This window comes from Eptesicus fuscus, chromosome 4 (assembly GCF_027574615.1).
Source record: "Eptesicus fuscus isolate TK198812 chromosome 4, DD_ASM_mEF_20220401, whole genome shotgun sequence".
NCBI lineage: Eukaryota > Metazoa > Chordata > Mammalia > Chiroptera > Vespertilionidae > Eptesicus > Eptesicus fuscus.
The window spans coordinates 19,347,469-19,369,007 of NC_072476.1; the positions used below are offsets into that span (position 1 = coordinate 19,347,469).

Here is a 21,539-nt window from a genome sequence, read left to right on the forward strand (position 1 = left end):
CGTGTTGGTGGCCGTAAAGCGCGACGGTCGAACGGCCGGTTCCGGCTGAATGTCAGTGCCGGGCTGTGGGCCGGGGAGGAAGGTGGTTGGCGGTCTCTTCACCACCTCCGCGGTTTGTGCTGCCGCCGCGGGCTCCCAGCCGCTGGGCCGCTGGGGCATGAGACCGTGAGGCGAGCGACGGGCCGGGGCAGCCGACATGTTTGGCCGCTCGCGGAGCTGGGTGGGCGGGGGCCATGGCAAGTCTTCCCGCAACATCCACTCCTTGGACCACCTCAAGTGAGTGTGTTGGGGGCGGAGGTGGGAGGCCTGGGGGCTGGAAACTGGGATGGGAGCGCGTAGCCACGGGCTCGGGTCGCTGGGAGGTGTCAGAGCTGAGGTGGAGGGTGGAGAGAGGTGCTCAGGAAAGGCTGTATGGTGGTTAAGAGCGAGAGCTCTGGAGTCAGGGCGCCTTGGTTCGAACCCTGACCCCGTCTCTCCTTGCTGTGTGACCTTGGGCAAGTCGCTTAGCTTCTCAGAGCCTCAGTATCCCCGTCTTTTTAAAGTAAGGGGATGAGATTTCAGTTTACGGACACCGACTTCGCTCTTGCCGGAGCAGATCTTGCGCACCTAGCTTCCCGGGGTGGTACTTCTTAGGCTGGACAGAGGTCAGAGGTCTGGATCCCGGAGTCGGACAGATCTGGGTTGCAATCTAAGTATGTGGAGTTCGGCCTTAGTTTCCTTAGTTGTAAAACGGATATTGTGACAGCACCTGCTTCCCAAGATTGTCTTGAGGATTGCGTAAGAGAATGCACTTAAAGGTGGGAGCACATACAGGTGCTCATTCAAAGGCAGTAATTAAAAGCAAACTACTTTCTAGGGGGGAGTCTAAAGAGGGACTATCAGAAGTAGAGCTCGAGGGGAGGACAAGTTGCAGACGGGATCCTGGGAAGCAGGAGTGCAGCGGACAGACCTGCTTTCAAATCCTGATTTCACCACTTAATGGCAGTGTGACCTTGGACAAATTACTTCACCTCTTTGAGCCTCGGGTTCCGCATCTGCAAATGAGTATTGTGAACATTGTGCAAGTATTTAGTAATGTCATGCATGGAAAGAGATTGACCCAGTGTGTGTCACACAGTAGGTGTCCAGCAGTGGTAGCTGTGTTTATTAGCCAGGCCAGGCCTTCCCAGACCACACTACCTCAAGGGCTTCCCCCACCCCGATTCCTGTCCATCTTTATCTTGATTTCATTCAATGCATCTCCACTAGCTGCAGTTAGCCTGCTTGTTTCTACTACCTTTTTGTCTGCTACTAAACTGGCACTTCTAGGCCGACAGAGACTGCTTGTTTTGCTCACAGTTGTATCCCAGAATCTAGTGCTGTGCCTGACACACAGTAGGAGCTCAATAGATGCTTAATGAATGGGGGGCGGGGGGGGGGGAGAATGAACTGGGGAGAGGTGTAGAGCATGCAGACAAGAGTCTAGGATTTTATTATTTTTTTTGGCGGGGGGTGGGGGGGGTGGCTGGTGATGATGGAAAACGGAGACCTTTGAGGAGGGAATAACTTCAGGGAGGAAAATATTGGGGGGAGTTGGAGTAGGCAAACTTTGGTGGTAAGAAGTAGGCTGGTTTACAGAGGAACCTCCCAAGATTACTGATGGGAAGGAAGAAGGATGGAGGGAGGAGGGGCAAACAGTAGGAAGAAGACGGGAAAGGATTGGTGGGGAGGGACATTAGATGGGGGCTTCTCATTTGGCCAGGGGTCAGGGGACAGTGATTCTCAGCTGTGTCCTTTCTAGCATGGAGCATGCATTTAGTAAATGTTTGTGGGTCTCAGAGGGGTGGGGAGGGGGGAGCAGGAGGGCTCATTATGTGGTGAGGAACGGTGGTAAGAGAAAACATGGCGAGGAGAGAGGCCCAGGACAAGAAGTGGGGCATATAGGAAAGCAGGAATCTTAAGTGGGAGGGCAGCTGCAGGGGAAAGGGAGAGGCTTAAGGATTTCAGGAATGTAGAGAGTGGGTGGATGTGGCTGAGAAGAGCAGAATGGTTGGGCCTCCTGCCAGCACCCAGTTACCTGCAGGCTGTCACCTCACTGCCTGACTCTAGGCCTTTTAAATTGCCGTAATATTTATTAAATGCGTTTTCTGTGTCAGGTACTTGCTAAGGCCTTCCTGTGTGTTATTTCCTTTAGTCCATTTTATAGAAATGGAAACTAAGGTTCAAAGAGGTTCAGTCACTGGCCCAAGATAACAACAGCTGAAAAGTGTCAAAGCCAGGATTTGACTTTAGTGCTTGTGCTCATTACACTGTCTGTTTGAATAAAACTTCCTAATAAGTCAGGTTGGGAAGTCTTTCAACTTGGTTGAGTCTCACTGCCAGTGGGTCATCTTCACTCTCCCGCCAGCCAGGGAATGGTAAAGGTTCTCAGGTTCCTTTGAAGTATCCTGGAACTGCCCAGGTACATTGTTTAGGTTGCATGGCCATTGGGTGCTTTTTGGAAACCCGAGCTGCCTGCCCTGGATCAGGCAGATCAGCTTAATCCATATTACAGCCTGCCTGAGTAACCTGGTGATTTGCTCACTGGGGTGGGACTTAGAAGATCCTAAAGTGACTTGGATAAGAGTGCCATAAACAGCTAGTACCCACCCCAGTGCTGGTGATCATCTTCATTTGGCTCTGATGGTAAACAGCTTATAACCTGAGGGAAAAGGAGACCACCATAGAGCCAGTGACTGTGCAGCGTGACAAGCACTAGGATCACTAGGCCCAGGGTTCTGTGGAAACCTTGCGAGCTTCCTGGAGGAGGCAACACCAGCGTGCAGTCTTCAAGGACAAGTAGGAATCACTGTATGGGGGAGCAGGATGTGCGAGGGGGACCCTGGAGTTTGTGGAGCATCAGTGTGGGGCTGGTAGTTGTGGGAAACAAGGCTGGAGGTAGAATGAGGCTTGGGTTTCATCTGACACAGGGTGACCAACCATCCAGGTGTGCCTGGAACTGGAGGGTTTCTCAGGACATGGAACTTTCAGTGCTAAAACTGGGAAAGTCCTGGGCAACTGGTATAAATTGGTCACCCTCCCAGTGACAAGTGACAGTTCCTAATACACTCTTACCCTGACAGAGGACACAGTGTGGATGGAAAGGAGAGATTAAGATACTTAAAATAATTTAGAATTGGTCATTTCGGGGGGGGGGGGCAGACAAAGCATCTTGGAACCCTCCTTCTCCCCCTCCCCTCCCCCTTTTAATGGACTTTTTAAGAACAGTTTGAGATTTACAGAAAAATTGAGAGGACAGTCCAGAGGGCTGGAAACCCTTTTTGAACTACATTATTCTTCATAACATTCCCAGCTTTCAAAGTGGAAAGGGATTTTACTCTTGGAATATACAGGGTTTTACTCTTGGAAAATTGTGTACCTGTGGTTTTTGTCTATTCAGTCAAGTTCGTGATTTAGTTGAGGCAGATTGAAATAGTAAGAGTTTATTTGCTGCACATCACAGGTGGTTTATTGCCCACACTAGTGGCGAGACTGTGACACTGACTAACAGATGCCCACCACTAAGAAGAACCTTTACTGATGGAGTCGTGTGATTGCTACTCTAACATCACCTGTACTGGGAACTATGCGTCTACAACTGATGGAACTTTTTTGTTCTTGTGTTGTGTGGTTGTCTTAATTCTGATCACCTTTTTGTGTGGCTCAAGATTTTTGGTTGCACATGACAGAAATCTGGATGGAATTGCCTTAAGCCCCAAATGGAACTGATTGGCTCCTGTCACTGAGCAGTCATACCTGGCTAAGCCATGGCTGAGTCCAGGTGTTGAGATGGAGCTATCACTATCTGCCTCTTTACAGTTCTTGTCTCTGCTTTCTACTGTATTGGTGTCATCCTCAGCAGGCTCCAGGCTTACATTGCGGTAGCTTAGCAGTCCCTGGGAAAAAGAACTTCTTTTCTTAGTATTGCCAGCAGAAGTCCAGAATTGAATAGTGTTAGACCAGTTGGGGTCTCATGCCCATCCCTGACCTAGTGACTGTGGCAGGGGGTGTGGAGTGCTCCAATTGGTCTTTCTTTGGAGCTGGGATGCCATCAGCTCCACACAAGCTACTGGACAGAGAATGAGAGAAAGGGAAAATCAGGGGTTTTACCCGAAGGAGACGGCGAATGTATACCCAGCAGGTAGACACTCATCTACTCTTGGTATATTCCACTTTTGCCTAAGATAGCATTGGTACTTTTAGAACTAGAGGTACAATATTGCTAGATTTATTTTCTTAGCATACACTACTTAACGTGTCACACATAGTGAGTCCAAGGTACCTGCTATGTCAAGTCTAAGTTCTTTCAGGCCTTCATAGCACTCTAGACTCTGTTCCTACCCATCTTGTTTGAGAGCACAGAGGAGGGCCCTATAACCCAGGGAGTCAGGAGCATCCTTGGTGGGCATATACCCATTAAATGGAGACCCTAAAGCAGTGGTTCTCAACCTTTTTAATGCCGCGACCCTTTAATACAGTTCCTCATGTTGTGGTGACCCCCAACCATAAAATTATTTTCGTTGCTACTTCATAACTAATTTTGCTACTGTCAATGAATCGTAATGTAAATATCTGTGTTTTCTGATGGTCTTAGGCTCTACAGGGTCGCCTAGCAGGGTCGCCTAAGACCATCGGAAAACACAGATATTTACATTACGATTCATTAACAGTAGCAAAATTACAGTTATTAAGTAGCAACGAAAATAATTTTATGGTTGGGGGTCACCACAACATGAACTGTATTAAAGGGTCGCGGCATTAAAAAGGTTGAGAACCACTGCCCTAAAGGATGAGTGGTTGTTACCAGGTTGGGGGTGGGGCAGGGCAGAGTTAAAGGGAGGATGCTCAGCCAGAGGAAACAGCATTTGAGAGGCTGGGAGGAGAGAGTCTGGGGTCCTTCAGTAAGGGGATGTGTATGTATATGTGGTGGAGGGAGGTGGAAGACTTTAAAGCAGAGCAGTGAGGCTGGAGAAGTCATAGAAGCCAGGTCCTGCTGGGCCTTGTAAATCATGTTAAGAAATTTGGACATTAGGCTGAGAACAGTGGGGAGCCATTGAAAGTTTATAACCAGAGGGCTGCTGTGGTCCCTCCACAGTTCGGAGAATGGATTGGGGGAGGGCCAAACTGGAGGAGGTGGGCTTCTACTCGGGACTGTTGCTGTCTTCTGGTAAGTTAGGATAGCAGCCTATTGATTGTCATCCAAGGATATTTCTTTTGCCATTTCACACTGACGGTCCTTTCTCATTCACTGTTCACATACCTCATATACCCACTTCTCTGCACCTTTGTTTCCACCACTTGAGCTCCCCTCTTCTTCTTGCTCGCCCAAATACCAGTCCTATATAATAAAAGGGTAATATGCAAATCAACCGAACAGCGGAATGACTGGTCACTATGACACTCACTGACCACCAGGGGGCAGACGCTCAATGCAGGGGCTGCCCCCTAGTGGTCAGTGCGCTCCCACAGGGGGAGTGCTGCTCAGCCAGAAGCCCTGAGCTAGGCTTACAGCTGGCGAGCGCAGCAGCAGTGGCCACAGTGCTAAGGATGTCACAGGCCAAGCTGAGGGACCCCCCCCCCCGCCCCGCCCACCGCCATGAATGCACGAATGTCATGCACCGGGCCTCTAGTTCTTCCATAAATATTGCCCTTGTGGCTTCAGCCAAGAAGTTTTACCATGTTCTCTAGCTTCACTTGTTCATGTTCTTGCTGTTACACTCAGTTAACATGTTATCGTATACAGTCTTCTCATCGCCAAAGAATTAGACCAGCTGTCAGGTGCTCTGAGCTCTTCCAGTTTTATCCCAGCCTTGGGGTTAGATCCCCAGGAAGCTGGCCAGGGTTCCTCAGGCATGTCCGTTTGCCATCATAAATGTTCTTACTTGGTTATTTATTTGTTTGTCTGTCTCCCAATTTGAACATTAGCTTCATGAGGCCAGGGACCTGTGTGGCTTGTTCACCTGGGCATTGTCAGATGCTAGGGCAGGGCCTGACACGTACTAAGTGATCAACAAGTATTTGTCACAGGATGAACACAAGAGGTAAGTTCTGGCCAGGCTTTTCTTAACAACAGCTTGCTCTTGCCACTTTGGTCTTAGCGTCTGTGCTGGAGCTGTGACTTGTTCTAGGGCTGAAAGCCCTTCCTACACACCTGCCATGATTGCTGACTCCCTGGCATTCCAGATGCAGTCTCACTGCCAGCCCAGTTTAACATCTTTGGGGGAAATTCATCAGGAGAAGCACCGCCTGTGATAAACTTTCTCTAATCCTCTAGTCTGATTTCACGCTGTATGGACCTTTTCCTTGTCCTGCCAGCCAGAAGGCTGGATGCTGTCCAAATGCGAGTTTTCAAAGCACAGAGTGGGACGCTCTGGAGAATGTCTGGGGAGTCTCTGCCTTGGTGCTGAGCAGGCCAGCCCGACACAGGCTCTGTGTGCCCCCCGCTCTTCCACTCCGACATTGTTAACTTTGGGTGTGTGTGTTTTGGGGAGTGATTGGGGGGATGCTTTGGGGGAGTGGATTTCTAGTCCCCCTAGCTCCACTTACCCTTTCTTACACTTTATCTTACAGATAAGTTTCAGGACCTTTCAATAGGAGCATCCTAAAAGGCATATTATGATGCATATCATAAAACTTGTATGAAACTTGAACTTAGTATGTCCGTCTCTGGAGTGGACATAATCACTATTAACTGTAATGGCTTAACTTGTGAAATAAGTGACTCTCTTGAGAAAGAAGGGTCTGCGGAAGTGGGATTTGTTTGCAGTGTATAGTTCTGTGATGAACCTCTAGTGTGTTGGTTGCATGTTGGCAATAGGCTGCAGTTTTCTGTCTCCAGGCATTTCAGACTCTTAAACTCCTCTCGCAGGTAGAGTTTGTTAATGTGCAAAAGTCTGAGATTGGGGTTCTTCATTCTGCAGATCTTCCTTTGGAGATATGGTAATGCTGGCTCTTTCCCAAAGAAATGGAGTAAGTTCAGTTATAAGGACTTTCCTTAAGCTCTAATACGTATTTTCTTGCTTTTTTGGTTTGTTGTTTATCTATTTGATTTTCTTGTAATGCGGGGCATTCATAACTTCATGTAAATACTTGGCTAATAAAGTGTTGTTTACTCCATTGTTTGTATTTTCTGTACTATAATGCTAAGCATGGGGCTTGGAGCCAGACTGCCTGGGTTCTCTGTGGGGCCTCTGGGCAGGTTCTAGCCTCCCGGAGCCTCAGCTCCCCACAGGGTTGTTGTGAGGGTTGAACGAGTGAATACATCTGAGGCACTCAGAACAGGGCCTGGCTGTAGGAGGCTGTAATAGTTTTTATCATGATGATAAAAGTATTCACACACAGAATTTGAGAGAAAATGTTACATAACAGTTGTTATCATTGTAAGAGAAAAATCTTAATTTGCTATGTAATTGAATGTCCAAGGTAATCATTCTGTCCTTGGAAACTTATCTGAGGGACACAGCTTTGCACACAAAGTTGACCACCCTAACTGTTTGATCATGTAAACACGCCTAACAGAAGCGTAACTGCTGTGCTTGTACTTTCGGTGGCTTACTATGTAGCCATATGGGTGTCTGCAACACTTGTCAATGGCAAAAATGCTTTTATTTTAGCCAGAGGTGGGAAAAAAGATGGGCATGGAAATGGATATCCATCGTGAGCTCAACTATATAAATATCCATAAGCAAAGGAAAAGACCCAAGGAAATACATTGCAGCTTCAGCAGTGCTCATCTCTGGGCAGCAGCATGCTTGAGACTTGCCATTTCTCTTTTGTTGTTGAAGTTTCTAACTTTTCTAAAATGAGTGTCCCATTTCTCACACTCAGAATGTTATTAAACTGTTAATATCTCTGAGGAGGTTGAATTAGTTGATCTTCCAAAGCTCTGGGATTAGATACAGCATTAAAATATTAAATCTTAACCTATTCAGCTTTCTTTTCTTTTCTAGTACATTTAAGCAAACATATAGTGAGGGTCTCTTCTACAACAGTATCTAATACAGTGTGTGCTAGGGCATCGTGGGGAGAAAAGAAGAGCAAGGTGCAGGTATAACATCATAGAGCTTAAGAGCTTGAAATCTAGTGGGTATTTTTGTTTTGCTTTGTTAATCCTCACCCGAGGACATTTTTTCACTGATTTTTAGAGAGAGTGGAAGGGAGGCAGAGAGACATAGAAACATCGATGTGAGAGAGACACATCAATTGATTGCCTCTAGCATGCACCCCGACCGGGGCCAGGGATCGAGCCTGCAACCAAGGTACATTCCCTTGATCAGAATCTAACCCTTGACCCTTCAGTCTGTGGGCCGACGCTCCATCCACTGAGCCAAACCAGCTAGGGCTTTAGTGGGAATTTCTATTTACCAACAATAAACATTTTAAAAATGAATGTTTCAAAGATTACTGTTTACAATAGCATTAAAAACATCAACTGCCTAGGAATAAATCTAACAAAAGATGCATAAGACCCCTATCCAAACATTGAGAGAAATGTAAATGTCATAATGTTACACTATGGTAAAGATGTCAGTTCTCTCTCTCTTTATAGATTTAGGTCAGTCTTAAAGGAAATCTTAGCAAATATTTCTGTGGAAATTGAGAAGGTGGATTTTTAAATTTATGTGGAAATACGAAGGGCCAAGAATAGCCAATGCCATAATGAAAAAAAAACAGAAGGAAAGAAGTTTGGAGGACTTACGTTATCACATAACAAGATTTGTTATAAAGCTGCAGTAATTGGACAGCATGGTATTGGCACAAAAGTAAACAAATAGATCAGTGGAAGTACAGCTCCAGAAAGAGTCCCGCATCTGTAGTCACCTGATTAATGACAAAGGTGACATTGCAGTGCATTGAAGAAATGAGGACCTTTTCGGTAAATGATGAGTCAACTAGATATCCAGATGGATAGTGAGTTTTGGCCAATGTCTCATGCCATACACAAAGATCAGTTTCAGATGTAATGTAAGTTGAAATGTGAAAGGGAAAACTAGCTTTTTTGGGGGGAAGAAAACAGCATTTCTTCATGACCTTTGGGGTAGGTAAAGATTTCTTAAGCTTGACCAAAAAACATTATCCAAGGGAATGACTTTTACATTAAAATTAAGAATCTTTGCTCATCAAAAGACAACTATAAAGAGAGTGAAAAGGCAAGCTACATTTAGAGAAAATATTTATTTGTCATGTGTATATCCAATATAGGATTTGTGCTCAGAATATATAAAGAATTCCATCAAATAAATAAGAAAAAGGTACTCTACCTAATTTTAAAAATGGACAAGAGGAAGACTTGCACAGTACTTTGCAAAAGATATTCAAATAGCCATGAATATGTGAAAAGGCATTCAACTTCAATTATTATACAACTAGGGGCCCAGTGCACGAATTCGTGCACCTTGAAAGGAACTGTGGGCCGCGAGGCTGTGGTAGGCACAGGGGCGGGTCTCGGCCCATCCTCCATGCCCCTGCCCGGCCCCTCCCACTGCCGCTGCTCCTATGCGCTGATGGCGCTGGCCCTACTGATGGCGTGGAGCGATTGGGGCTGATGCCAGCAGCGGGTGTGAGCAGGGCTGGCGCCATCAGTGGGTGCAAGCGGCAGCTGCTGTCCCAATCGCCCCTTAGGAGCAGGGTGATCAGGGCTGGCAGCCGCCACTCGCACCTGCTGATGGTGCTGAGTGATCGGGACCAGCGCTGTGCACCAGCAACAGGTGCAAGTAGGGCCGGCGCCGGCAGCAGGTCTGAGTGCCGGGTGGGACCACGGCATGCAGGAGCAAAGAATTTTCAGTAACCACCAGATGCTCGCCCCAATGACAGCGACCAGCGCCCCGCCTTGGTCTGGCACCCCCGCTCACCTCCACCATCCCGCCACAGCCAACACCCGCCATGTTCCGCACATGCCCCCTGGTGGTCAGCGCACATCATAGTGACTGGTTGTTCAGTTGTTCCGCCATTCGGTCTATTTGCATATTAGCCTTTTATTATATAGGATAAAACCCCAGTACAACATCACTATATACACATCAGAATAGCTCCACTGAAAAAGGCTAAGAACAGCAGGTGTTGGGCCATGGATTAGCTGGAACTCTCACACTGTGCCTCCTGGCCATTGGCTGCGGGCGAGCTCCTAAATGTCCCTCCGTTGCCAACCCTGCCTGTGCAGTGGTGGTCACAATTTTCATGTCCCCAGGTTACTATGAGTATGAGGGTCACAGGAAGCCCTTCACATAGAGTCAGGTTTGTAGGCCATGCACCACATGTGGGAGCTTCTAGAATCTTCCTCTTTCTCCTGGGTTTGTCTGTAAGGGCCTCCCCGTAGTTACTAGAATTTTTTTCATAGATTATTTAACGAAGGCAATGATGGAAACAATAATAGTATCATATGTACAAACTGCCATGTTATATATGTCTTTTTACTTGTTTATTCCTCCTAACAACACCATAATAGGTAGGTACTAAAGCATTAAGGTTCAATTGCTGCTCCATTTTTACGGTTGATAAAACTGAGGTGAACAGAGATTAACTTGTTCAAGATTACCCAGCTAAGCCTAGACTTTCCACTTCCTGCTCTGGCTTCTCTGGATGGTTCCATAACTCGTCCCATGAAGTCTTCTTTTCATGAATGGATCCAGCATGAACTCTCCTTCCTAAGTTCTGGAATATTCCATGTATAATTTAGTAGTAATGTTGATTATGGCCCCAATCATAACGACCACAACATAATAATAGTAGTAGCAGCCAATTCTGCATCTGTTGAGTGCTTACTGTGTGCCAGATGCCAAGCTTGGCTCTTTCTATGCGTTATCATGTCCAATACCTGGAACAGCTCAGCGAAGAGGCCTTGACTGTTACTGGTGCCTTATGGAGGCTGACTCTGATCTCCATAGTTAGGAAGTGTCAGAGTCAGGGGTCAAGCCCAAGTCTGTCTGTTACACTCCCAAAGCCTGAGCTCTCCACTGCCTCTCTGTGCTGCCACTTGCCTTGTTTGGCTTTGGACCTTTGACTCTGTTCAGTCTTTACGTGTTCTGATGTAACATGTTCATGAAGACGGTCCCCTAACTTCCCGCCATTCAGAATTTATTGAGTACCTACTGTGAACAGGCATTTTGGAGTCACCAAGATCAATAAGATGATGTTTCTGATCTTGAGGAACTCATGTCTAGAAAGGGAGGCAGATCATTGCAAATGAGGGTGACCTGTGCAGCACCAAATACCTATGGGTACAGAGGCACTAGAGAGAAGGGACTAATCAAATCCCCCAGGGCAGGTGGGTGGGGAGGTTCTTTAAAGAAGGCTTTACAAGAGGTGCCTGAGGTAGGTTTTGAAATAGTAGTAAGAGTTTATTGATTGGTTAGGGCAGCAAGGGCATTCCAGGCACAGTGAATAGAAGTCAGGGCTGGTTCTAAAGATTTTACTCTCTGATCCTTAATGGATGTCATCCTCTATACACAAGGAAACACCAGAGTGGGAGAATCTGCCTCTCCCCTGGCACCAATAGTGCCTATCATGGCAGGGAATGGGTATGCTGTGGGCTGCATGGAAAGTGTCATTGATGGCCATCGTGTGAGTGATGCAATGACTCTGAAACTTTAGTGTAAGCTCATTCAAAATGCAGATTTGGGGTTCTCCACTTGGGAGTCTGTGGGTTGCTCTGAAAGAAACAGGTGTGCCTTAGCATTTGATTGTCCTGTTGTGTAACCTGTATTGTGGGCAGGAAGCCATTGTCAGGACAGAGTAGAGAGAGACAGAATGGTTTCCTATAGGCAAAAGTGACAGGTTGGGTGAATTTTATCTCCCTGTTTAATCTGTACATAGAACATATCATACTAAAAACTGGGCTAGACTCAGAGGAAGGAGGAATGAAAATTGGTGAAAGAATTAGCAATAACTTTAGATATGCAGATGACACCATCTTACGGCAGAAAGTAGCAATGGTTTGAAATGACTTCTAATGAAAGTGAGAAGAAAGTGCCAAAGCAGGACTTGCATTTGAACATCAAGAAGACAAAACTCATGACAACAGAAGAAATACACAACTTTAACATAAAATCATGACTACAGAAGAAATACACAACTTTAACATAAAATCATGACTACAGAAGTAACACACAACTTTAACATAGTGAAGATATTGAAATTGTTAAAGATTTTGCTTACTTTGTTCAAATATCAATTAAAATGGGGACTGTAGCCAAGAACTCAAGAAGGCTGAGACTCAGAAGGGCAGCAATGGAAGAATTAGGGAGGATCACCACAAAGATATGTCATTAGAGACCAAGGTTAAGATCCACACCCTCATATTCCCAATTATTAGGTACCGATGTGAAAGTTGGGCAGTGAAGAAGACTGATAGGAAAATGACTGATTGGAAATATGGTGTTGAGAGTTCTACAGATACCCTGGACCTCCAGAAAGATGAACAAGTGGATCCTGGAGCACATTAAGCCTGAAACATTGCTGGAGGCAAAAAATGACAAAACTAAAGCTCTTCTTCCGCAGGGACATCATGAGAAAGCAGGGTTCTTTGGAAAAGACAATAATGCTGGGAAAAATAGAAGGCAGCAGGAAAAGAGAAAGACTAAAGAGACAGACTGACTCCATAAAAGAAGCTGTAGGCATGAGTCTATAGTTGCTGAGCAGGGCTGTTGAGGACAGGACATTATGAACTTCACTTATTCATAGGGTCACCAGGACTCAGCGCTGACTCAGCGTCATGTACCACACCCAGGAGTCAGTTCTGTGGATCCGGGATGGGGAACTAGAATCTGCAACTTAGGTATTCTGATGCAGGAGGCCCGTGAACCGCAATTTGAAAAACTCTGCTCTTTGACTTGGAGAAGATGAGTCAAGGTGACATGAACATAGAGATTTACGAGTGCCCTGGTGATTCATCCTAGGCTGAAACAGTGCCGTGGAGTTACCTTATCCCTGAGGAAAACTAGCTTCTGCTCCCGTCTGTAGCCCTGCCTATAGATTTGGACATAGGTGGTGGAGATTTCTGTTTTCCGAGGGCTATTTTGGTTACTGCATAGAAGTTGCATGTGATTTTAAATTAAAACACAGCCCCCTTAAGTAGTAGATTGCTCTTTATTGTGCCCTCTGAAAGAATCTGTCTTTTATATCTTACACATTTTTAGAGATTTTTTTGATGGGACGATCCTATTTAATCTTTTCCTTCTTGCTCTGACTAGCCCCCACCCCTAACTGAAGGGGGCCATAAAAGAAACCAAGAGGTGACTCTTGGTATTCCCTTTGCCTTCCCAAGTCTGAGGCTCCCATACAGCTCGTTACCTCAGTCTGTGGGTCCTAAAGATGCCATCTCTTAAAAGTTGTGTCAGGTGGCAGCCCCAGGGCATCTGACCAGGCTTCTGGGTCCAACACTGCTCAGCACTGGCCTCAGTGATTCAGTTGCCCTCACCACTGGCAGAGGGCTTCGAGGATGGACCTGAGCCTTCCTGTCTCTGCCCCAGCAGCTGGCATAGGTCTGGAGCAGCATGGGCCTTCCAGGACCATTTAGGACCATTTGGGTGGGTGAAATATAGTGCCATAGTCTCAAGCCTACTTGACTTTGTGATTTCCAACAATCTGCACTCAGCACATAAGATCAGTGTCCTGCAAGTAACCCACTTTGTGTGAGCCATCAATTCTGATGGGCGATCTGAACTTTAAGGGAATTGTGAGCAATCCAAGGGTAATCTTGTGATTGCACATGATTTTTACCCAGGCGCTGGCTTTGGGACCCACCCCCCTAAGCTATGACAACACCTCATGCAGGTCTTATGTTGAGCAGTCAGACCTGAGCCACGTGTCTCCACTTGCTCCACTAGCATCAGAATGACCTGGGGAGTGTGTGAAAAAGGCCAATGCCTGCTCTTCCCTCGGTCCCCCTGAATCTGAATCTCCGGGTGGGCTTCCATACCCCCGTTTTATCCAGTTCTCCAGGTGATTATCTTACACACTCAAGTTTGAGATGGCTGTCTTCAAGGACTTGACAATTCTCTTACCTCAGTTGGGGTTGGTGTGTCCCTGGTTACTTAATGCTTCAAAGAAGTGTCTGCCATTTTTCCTGAATGATAACTTCTGTCTCAACTGAATGGCAGTTGTGCTAAGTGGATGTGAATAAGCACAGCCATATTGTCCCCCAAATGTCACTCATGGTCATTGAGCCTGGCTTTCATTTCAGTTGGTAATCTTCACTATTCTTTCCTTTCTCTCAGGTATTTGTACCACGTTTTGACCAAGAACACCACAGTCACAGAACAGAACCGGAACCTGCTAGTGGAGACCATCCGTTCCATCACCGAGATCCTGATTTGGGGAGATCAGAATGACAGCTCTGTGTTTGAGTAAGCGTTTCTAATGTTTTAAAATTTTTTTCATCTTCCTTTGAATATGTTTCGGAATGCATATCATGAGTCATTCAGATGATGTCAGAATTTGAAGCCAATTTGGTCTTGCACGGATATCTGTTCCTCTATCTATATAAAATGTCCTGAAACACCACAGCTGAAAATGGGGAAGTATGGAGATGAGTCTCTAGAAAATCTGAAAATATCATGGGTAATTTTTCCAGTAGTGTCTGATGATCACCCCCAAGGAAGGAAACAGTGTCCTAGGTAGTTAGACTCTAAGTGAACTGGGGGAGAGACTAAGAGCAAACATTTACTGTGTTTACTGATGGGCCAGGCACGGTGCTGAGCTCTTGATGAGATAATCCCCCTACGTCTCCCAGTGACTCCAGGGTAATGGCCTTGTCCCATTTATGTGCTCGGTCACACAGCTGGTAAGCATTGAAGCAGTGCCTCCTACCAGAGCCCATGGAGGGCTTTGTCCCTTGTTCTCATACTTTCTAGATGAGCAAGCTTAGGTCAGCCTCAGTTTCCTCATCTTTAAAAGAGAGAGAGTTCCCTGTCTAGTGCCTGGTATAGCCTAGGTATTAAGAAATGTTAGCAGTTCATAATAAAATAAAATAAAGGTGTCCCTATTGGATGGTTATTCTCATTTGTAGAATATAATGAACAACATAAACTGATGAACAAAAATAGATACAGAGACATAGAAGCATCGAATAGCCCGGCAAACCTCAGAGGGAAGGCAGGGGAAGGTTGGGTGGGGTGGCTAAGAGATCAACCAAAGGACTTGTATGCATGTATATAAGCATAACCAATGGACACAGACAATAGAGGGGTGAGGGCATGTGCTGGGGGGCCAGAGTGGGCAGGGAGAGGTCAGGGAATGGGGAAAGGAGACATATGTAACACTTTCAACAATAAAAAATTTAAATTAAAAAAAAAAAAGCAAAGGCTACTTCCCCAATAGATCTGTCTCAGTGTCTGAGTACAGAAGAATTTGGATTATGACAACCACCAGATAGATTTTATTTTTATATAAAATAATCTCAATTATAAGTATTGAGGCCATTTTTAAGACCATTAAAAAAAAAAGGTATTCCATTTCTAACATGGCTTCTTATTAGATATCCTGATTTTCTGGATAGCTCTATGTTTTCATCGGTAAGGTTATTTAAATAAAGCTACGTGTAAAAACGCAAACCTGTGACACTGGCCATAATCCCCAAAGGATAATCGGAGTAATAGAGTGAGGCGTTGCTTATAAACGGGACTTAGCTTTCTTTAAGGTTCCATGGAGAATTGGTTGGTTGGTATCTGTTTTTGGAAATGAAAGAGACCCTTGGGTTAAAGCTTAGAAACTGTCCTCCTTAGTCCATTTGTCAGCTTAGAAAACTCCCCGAGGCCCAGGGATTCTTACGTGGCTGCCTAACAGAGTTCCCAAGAGAATTTGTTTTTAATACATATTTTTATTTTGGAGTAATTTTAGATTTACAGAAAAGTTATAAAGATAGTACAGAAAGTTCCCATCTGCCACCTCCCCCCCCCCCCGCCCCCGTTTCCTCCATTGTTAACATCTTAGATTACCAAAGTGCATTTGTCAAATCTGAGTAGTTGACATTGGTACCTAACTATTAAATAAACTCCAAACTTGATTTGGATTTTGCCAGATTTTCCATTAATATCCTCTTTTTGCTCTAGAATCCCAATCTAGACTCCCAATCCAGGCTCCCACAGTGCATTCAGTTGTTACATTTCCCCACTCTCCTCTGCTCTGTGACAGTTTCTTAGTCTTCCTTGATTTTTCATGACCTTGACAGTTTTAGGCGTACCTATCCCGCCTAGGAGCATGGGAATTAAGCTCCACCTTCTGTAAGGGGGTAGTATCTACATACACTATTTGAAGTTCTGCATGGAAGATTTGTTTCTTCCCATTTATGTATTTATTCAATCATTTATTTATATCAATATGAATGCATGGATATTTACTTTATACTTTGGATTATAATCCAATACAGTGTTATTTGTTTTGTTGCTGAATTGGTTCCAGCTTTGGAAGCTCCTTCAGATTGGTTCCTGTGTCCTTTGACACGCCCCCATCCTTTTGTTTTTGAGCACTTCCTTACTTTCTGGTACTTTAAGATGCTCCAGGTTCATTTTTTATTTTTTTCTGCCCCAGCCCTAGAATTAGTCATTTTTCCAAGGAGCCCCCTCTGTACTCCTCCAGGGTGTTTTTAAAAATCCAGGCCCTTGGACTTCATGCTGGTTTTAGGGGATAGATCTCTGGGCAAAATCTACAGGCATTTTAATAAGTTCCCAACTTGGTTATCATTATGCTGCAGTGAGCTTGTTGGGTGATCCTTGATAGACAAGATAAACAAAATAGGTCAAATGTTAGGAATATTCTGGGGGTCCATGTGAATGGCTCCCAGAATCAGAGTTGGAAAAGATTTTAGGGGTCTTTTTTTAAGGTAATTTATTCATTCATTTACCCTTTCATGGATTCAAACAGAGGTTATGCAGCCCACAGTCCTGCTACTGTGGAACTGACAGTGGAGGGGAAAGAGCTACTAAAACTAAGTCAACCAGCAGACACATGTTACTGCAGCGATTTATTCGGAGTACCCCAAATGAGAGGTTATCTGCTCTTAGCTTGAACTCAGAGAACACATAACTAGAAACATCACTTTCTTTCTTTAAAGAAAAGCATTAGGGGGTTCTGTCTCCTTTTCAAGACTAAACAAACCAACATGTACTCCTAAATGTCAGTGCCCCAGGCTGCGTACAGACCAAGTCCTGTCCAGAACAAGAAAGGCAAATGTGGACTTGGGGACTGGCTAGGGTCCTACCACCATGGTAGCATCTTCTATTTCCTTCCCGTTCTTTCCCCCCAGACATGGAAACGACAAACCTGACAATTTGGAAACCAAAACCCTTTATATCCCATTGTTGTTTAACACTCAAAGACATGGAGAGCAAAGGAAAGAGGCTTAGTAAGAAAAAGGAAGGATATAAAATATTTGCTTACCAAATATCTTGCTTACCAAGTTTCAAACACAGATTACTATGTAATCATTTAGTAGGTAAAGATCTTTCTCATTCTGTCAGAAATCTAGTAGTTCACTGCTTCCAGAATCAGCACTGTTCTTGCCTTCTGAGAAGAGAGCTGGGAAGGTTGCAGTTGCCTGTCTAGCATCGTGGGAGCTGGATGGATAGCATGGAAGCTAAGGCTGTGCAGATGGCATGGTCTGGCTGCTCTGCAAATGCCTTTGGGGGCTGGGGGGCGCACGTGTGCTAAGCATGGAACCAGAGGATGATTTGGATTTCTATCTGTGGAAACAAACCACTGACGTTTTCCCATTCTCTCCCCAGCTTCTTCCTGGAGAAGAATATGTTTGTTTTCTTCTTGAACATCCTGCGGCAGAAATCAGGCCGCTATGTGTGCGTTCAGCTGTTGCAGACCTTGAACATCCTCTTTGAGAATATCAGTCACGAGACCTCACTGTGTAAGGACAATCATTGACACCTGCCTCTGCACTGCTGAGAGTTGGCAGCGTGTAATTTGGCATGATTTTTGTGTTGTTTCTCAAATGTCTGTGTTTGCTATATATCTTAGTGTGCTTGGGCTGCTGTGACAAAGTACCCCAGACTGAGTGGCTTAGACAAGAGAAATTTATTTTCTGGAGGCTGGAAATCCAAGATATGCCTTCAGTGGTGGCTTCTGGTGAGGCCTCTTTTCCCAGTTTGCAGATGACTGCCTTCTCATTGTGTCCTCATATGATCTTTCTTCTGTGTGCACACACCACGAGTTCTGGTGTTTCTTCCTTTTCTTTCCTTTTTTGTTAATCCTCATTTGAGGATTTTTTTCCATTGATTTTTTAGAAAGAGTAGTAGGGAAGTGGAGGGAGGGAGAGAGGGAGAGAGGGAGAGAGGAGAGAGAGAGAGGAGAGAGAGAGAGAGAGAGAGAGAGAGAGAGAGAGAGAGAGAGAGAGAGAGAGAAAGAAACATCGATGTTTCACACACACCCAACCTGGGCCAGGGATTGAACGTGCAACCCAGGTATGGGCCCTTGACCAGGAATTGAACCTTCGATCCTTCAGTGTGTGTGGCCGGCACTCTAACCACTGTACAACACCGACCAGGGCTGTCTCTTTTCTTATAAGGATACCAGGCTTATTGGATTAGGGCCCTATCCTATGACCTCATTTAGCCTTAATCACCTCCTTAAGGCCCTGTATCCAAAACAGTCACATTGGGGGTTAGGGCTTCAACATAGGGATTTTGAGGACACATTTCAGTCCATAACATCATGTTTATCCCTGCTTGGTGGTGCTTTGAATGGCTAAGGGAGAGTCTCTACTGCTGAGTGATTCTGGGGCATTGGCATTTCTTGTTTATAATTTATTACTAAGGAGTTGGAGTCAAATCAGCCAATAGAATAAGCATTGGAAGTAGCCTGGGAGGAAGAACTCAGCCACAAAGCATGCAGGGTGTGGGCTTTGGCACCTGCCCGACTGGCACCTGTATGACTCAGAGCTTATTCCCTGCCCCTAAGCCCATGGTTCTTCATCTAAACCTCCCCGGAGAGGCAGGAGCTGTTGCTGCCCTCATTTAATGCTCAGAGAGTTTGAGTCACTGGCCCAGGTGACAGCTCTAGCAAGGCCAAAATTGAGAAGGGGTTCAATCCAGGTAAGTTATCTCTATGGTTCTTAATTGAGGGTGATGTGCTACCAGCAGACATTTGTCAATGTCCAGAGACACTCTTGGTTGTAAAGATGGTGGAGGTTGGGGGAGATGTGTGCTGCTACTGGTATCTCATGGGTGGAGACCAGGGATTCGACTAAACATCTTACAATGCACAGGACAGCCCCACAGCAAAAGGATTTTATAGCCCACAATGTCAACAGTGCTGAGGGTGAGAAACACTGTTAGCTCCTCCATGCTTGACCGCTACCTGTCTTATCCAAGGTGACCACACCAAGCCCTAGGCCCTACCCGTAGTAAGTAAGGAAAAGAAGACAAGTGACTGAATGTCTACATCAGAGGCAGGCTCTAGATCCCCAAGATAAGTTTGAAAATAGTTTCTGTTGGGTAGAAGGGAGTAGTGATAGTGTCATTAGCATTCCTTTGGGGAAGGAGGATGTAAGGAAGAGCAATTGAATGGTGACTCTCAGAAGCGACCAGTAGATGGTGCTACTGCTTCAAGATGAATGTGAGTTGACTCTCCCTAAGTGTTCTCTTGTTATCAGCTTTTGTTACACTGGATATGAATTGTGTGATTTCTGAGAATTCCGAGAGGGCAAGACCCAGCTCGGTGGTGCAGGCCCTGGACTCAGACCCATCTAGGCCCCAGGCTGGTTCTGCCACATATTCCCCCAGTGTGCTCCAGGGAGTGAACTCTCCAAGCTGCAGTGGAGATAATCCTAGTACCTGGGAAATGGAGTGGTTTGAGGATTAAATGTGATAGTGTGTTTGCAGAGCATAGTACTGGGTCTGGCAGATAGATGGAAGTGTCCAGAAGAGTTGGTTTTATTATGAAATATAGCATTCCTTCCAAATGTCTGTTCTGTGGTGACCCTTTCTAAGCCCAGGCTACTCATTAAAGATAGGAGTTGGGACAATTAAAATTCTGGGGTTCCTGGATTAGATGACTTTTCATGTACTGTGTCTAAAAAGGGTGCCCTGCTGTAAGAAACCCAGGCAAATGCCTCCAGCTTTATGGGAATTTCACCAGAGTACTTTTATAAGCCTGCCAAAGTGGAGAAGTCACTTTCTTTGTATAGAACTTGGATTTATGGGGGTAAGAGGATAGATGAATTTTGCTTTTATTTTTATTTTCTAATTATGCAAAGAAAATGTCCTCATTATAAAGCAACAACCAAAAAAAAAAAAAAATCAAATATTTCATCCTAGCCGGTGTGGCTCAGTGGTTGGGCGTCGACCCATGAACCAGGAGATCATGGTTCAGTTCCTGGTCGGGTCACATGCCCAAGTTGCGGGCTCGATCCCCAGTGGGAGACATGCAGGAGGCAGCCAGCCAATCGATGATTCTCTCTTATCATTGATGTTTCTATCTCTCTCCCTCTCCCTTCCTCTCTCTGAAATAAATAAAAACATATATTTTTTAAAAAATCAAACATTACAAAATATAGTAAGCAATAGTCCTGTAGAATCTCACCCTACAGTTCAGTCAGATACCATTTTGCTGTTTGTTTTATTTTTCCCCAACCTACCAGTGTATCTTAAACCTTCTGATTGCCTGTCCATGCAACCTTACGTAGTTTGGTTCAAGAGCTGCATTTGCTGGGCCATAACTTACTTAACTTGACCATAGGCATTTAGGTGGTTTCCAGATTTTCACTATTACAAGCAGCCATATCACAGGGGCACCTGTTGGCTGTTGATTTTGGTGACCTAAGTGACATAAGGCTGAGAGACTGAGATTACTTATAGACTCCTGGGTTTATTATAAAAGGATACCACAGAAAGTCAAGCCACACAGTGAGGGGGTAGGAGAAAAAATTCCAGCCGAATAATAGAGGCCCTTCCGCTGCCCCCATGCTGGTCCCCACCACCCACAGAGTCATTTTGTGGAGGCCCTGGAAAAGTCCCTGCTGTAATGATTGGAGCATGTGGCTTTTCCACCTCGAGAATGTAGCCCATAGGCTCACGTTGCAAGTCTGAAGCTACCAGCATTAGTGTCTGCACCTCTGGTGGCCCGGAAGCCACTAACCAGTCACAACGAAGCTCACCATGACATCTCAACTGTCCCTTCTCCTGCCAGCTCATTTTTCCCCATCGATAGCCAGAATGGCAGAATGAAAAAGAAGTACCCTAGCCATTAGTATCACCTGCAGTGCTTGTCAAGATTCTAGGCGGGTAGATTGCAAACTGTTCAAAGCATGGAATACTTTGCAAAAGGAAAAAAAGGAATGAACTGTTACCACTAGGTGCAGCAACATGACTAATTCTCAGATATGATGAAAGACGCCAGACAAGAAGCGTGCATACTGTATGATTCCATGCCTATGAAGTTCAAGAACAGGCAAAGCCAGTTAATGATGGAAGTCAGACTAGGGGTTGTCTTTGGAGAGGGGGTAATGACTGGACAAGGTCATGGGGACTTTCTGGGGAGCTGGACATATGCTATGTCTGGTCTGGGTGGTGCTTATTTGC

General features: G+C 45.4%; 1 protein-coding gene across 3 annotated transcripts in view; it reads left to right on the forward strand.

Moving 5' to 3' along the window:
- Positions 1-66: 66 nt before the first annotated feature.
- CLEC16A (C-type lectin domain containing 16A) overlaps positions 67-21,539 on the forward strand; it is a 215,959-nt gene continuing 194,486 nt past the window's right edge. For all 3 annotated transcript variants that reach the window (XM_028145526.2, XM_054714725.1, XM_028145530.2), the window contains exons 1-3: positions 67-276; positions 14,232-14,360; positions 17,736-17,869. In XM_028145526.2, the coding sequence (XP_028001327.2) occupies positions 197-276; positions 14,232-14,360; positions 17,736-17,869 (343 nt within the window). In that variant the 5' untranslated portion in view covers positions 67-196. The remainder of the gene's footprint in view (positions 277-14,231; positions 14,361-17,735; positions 17,870-21,539) is intronic.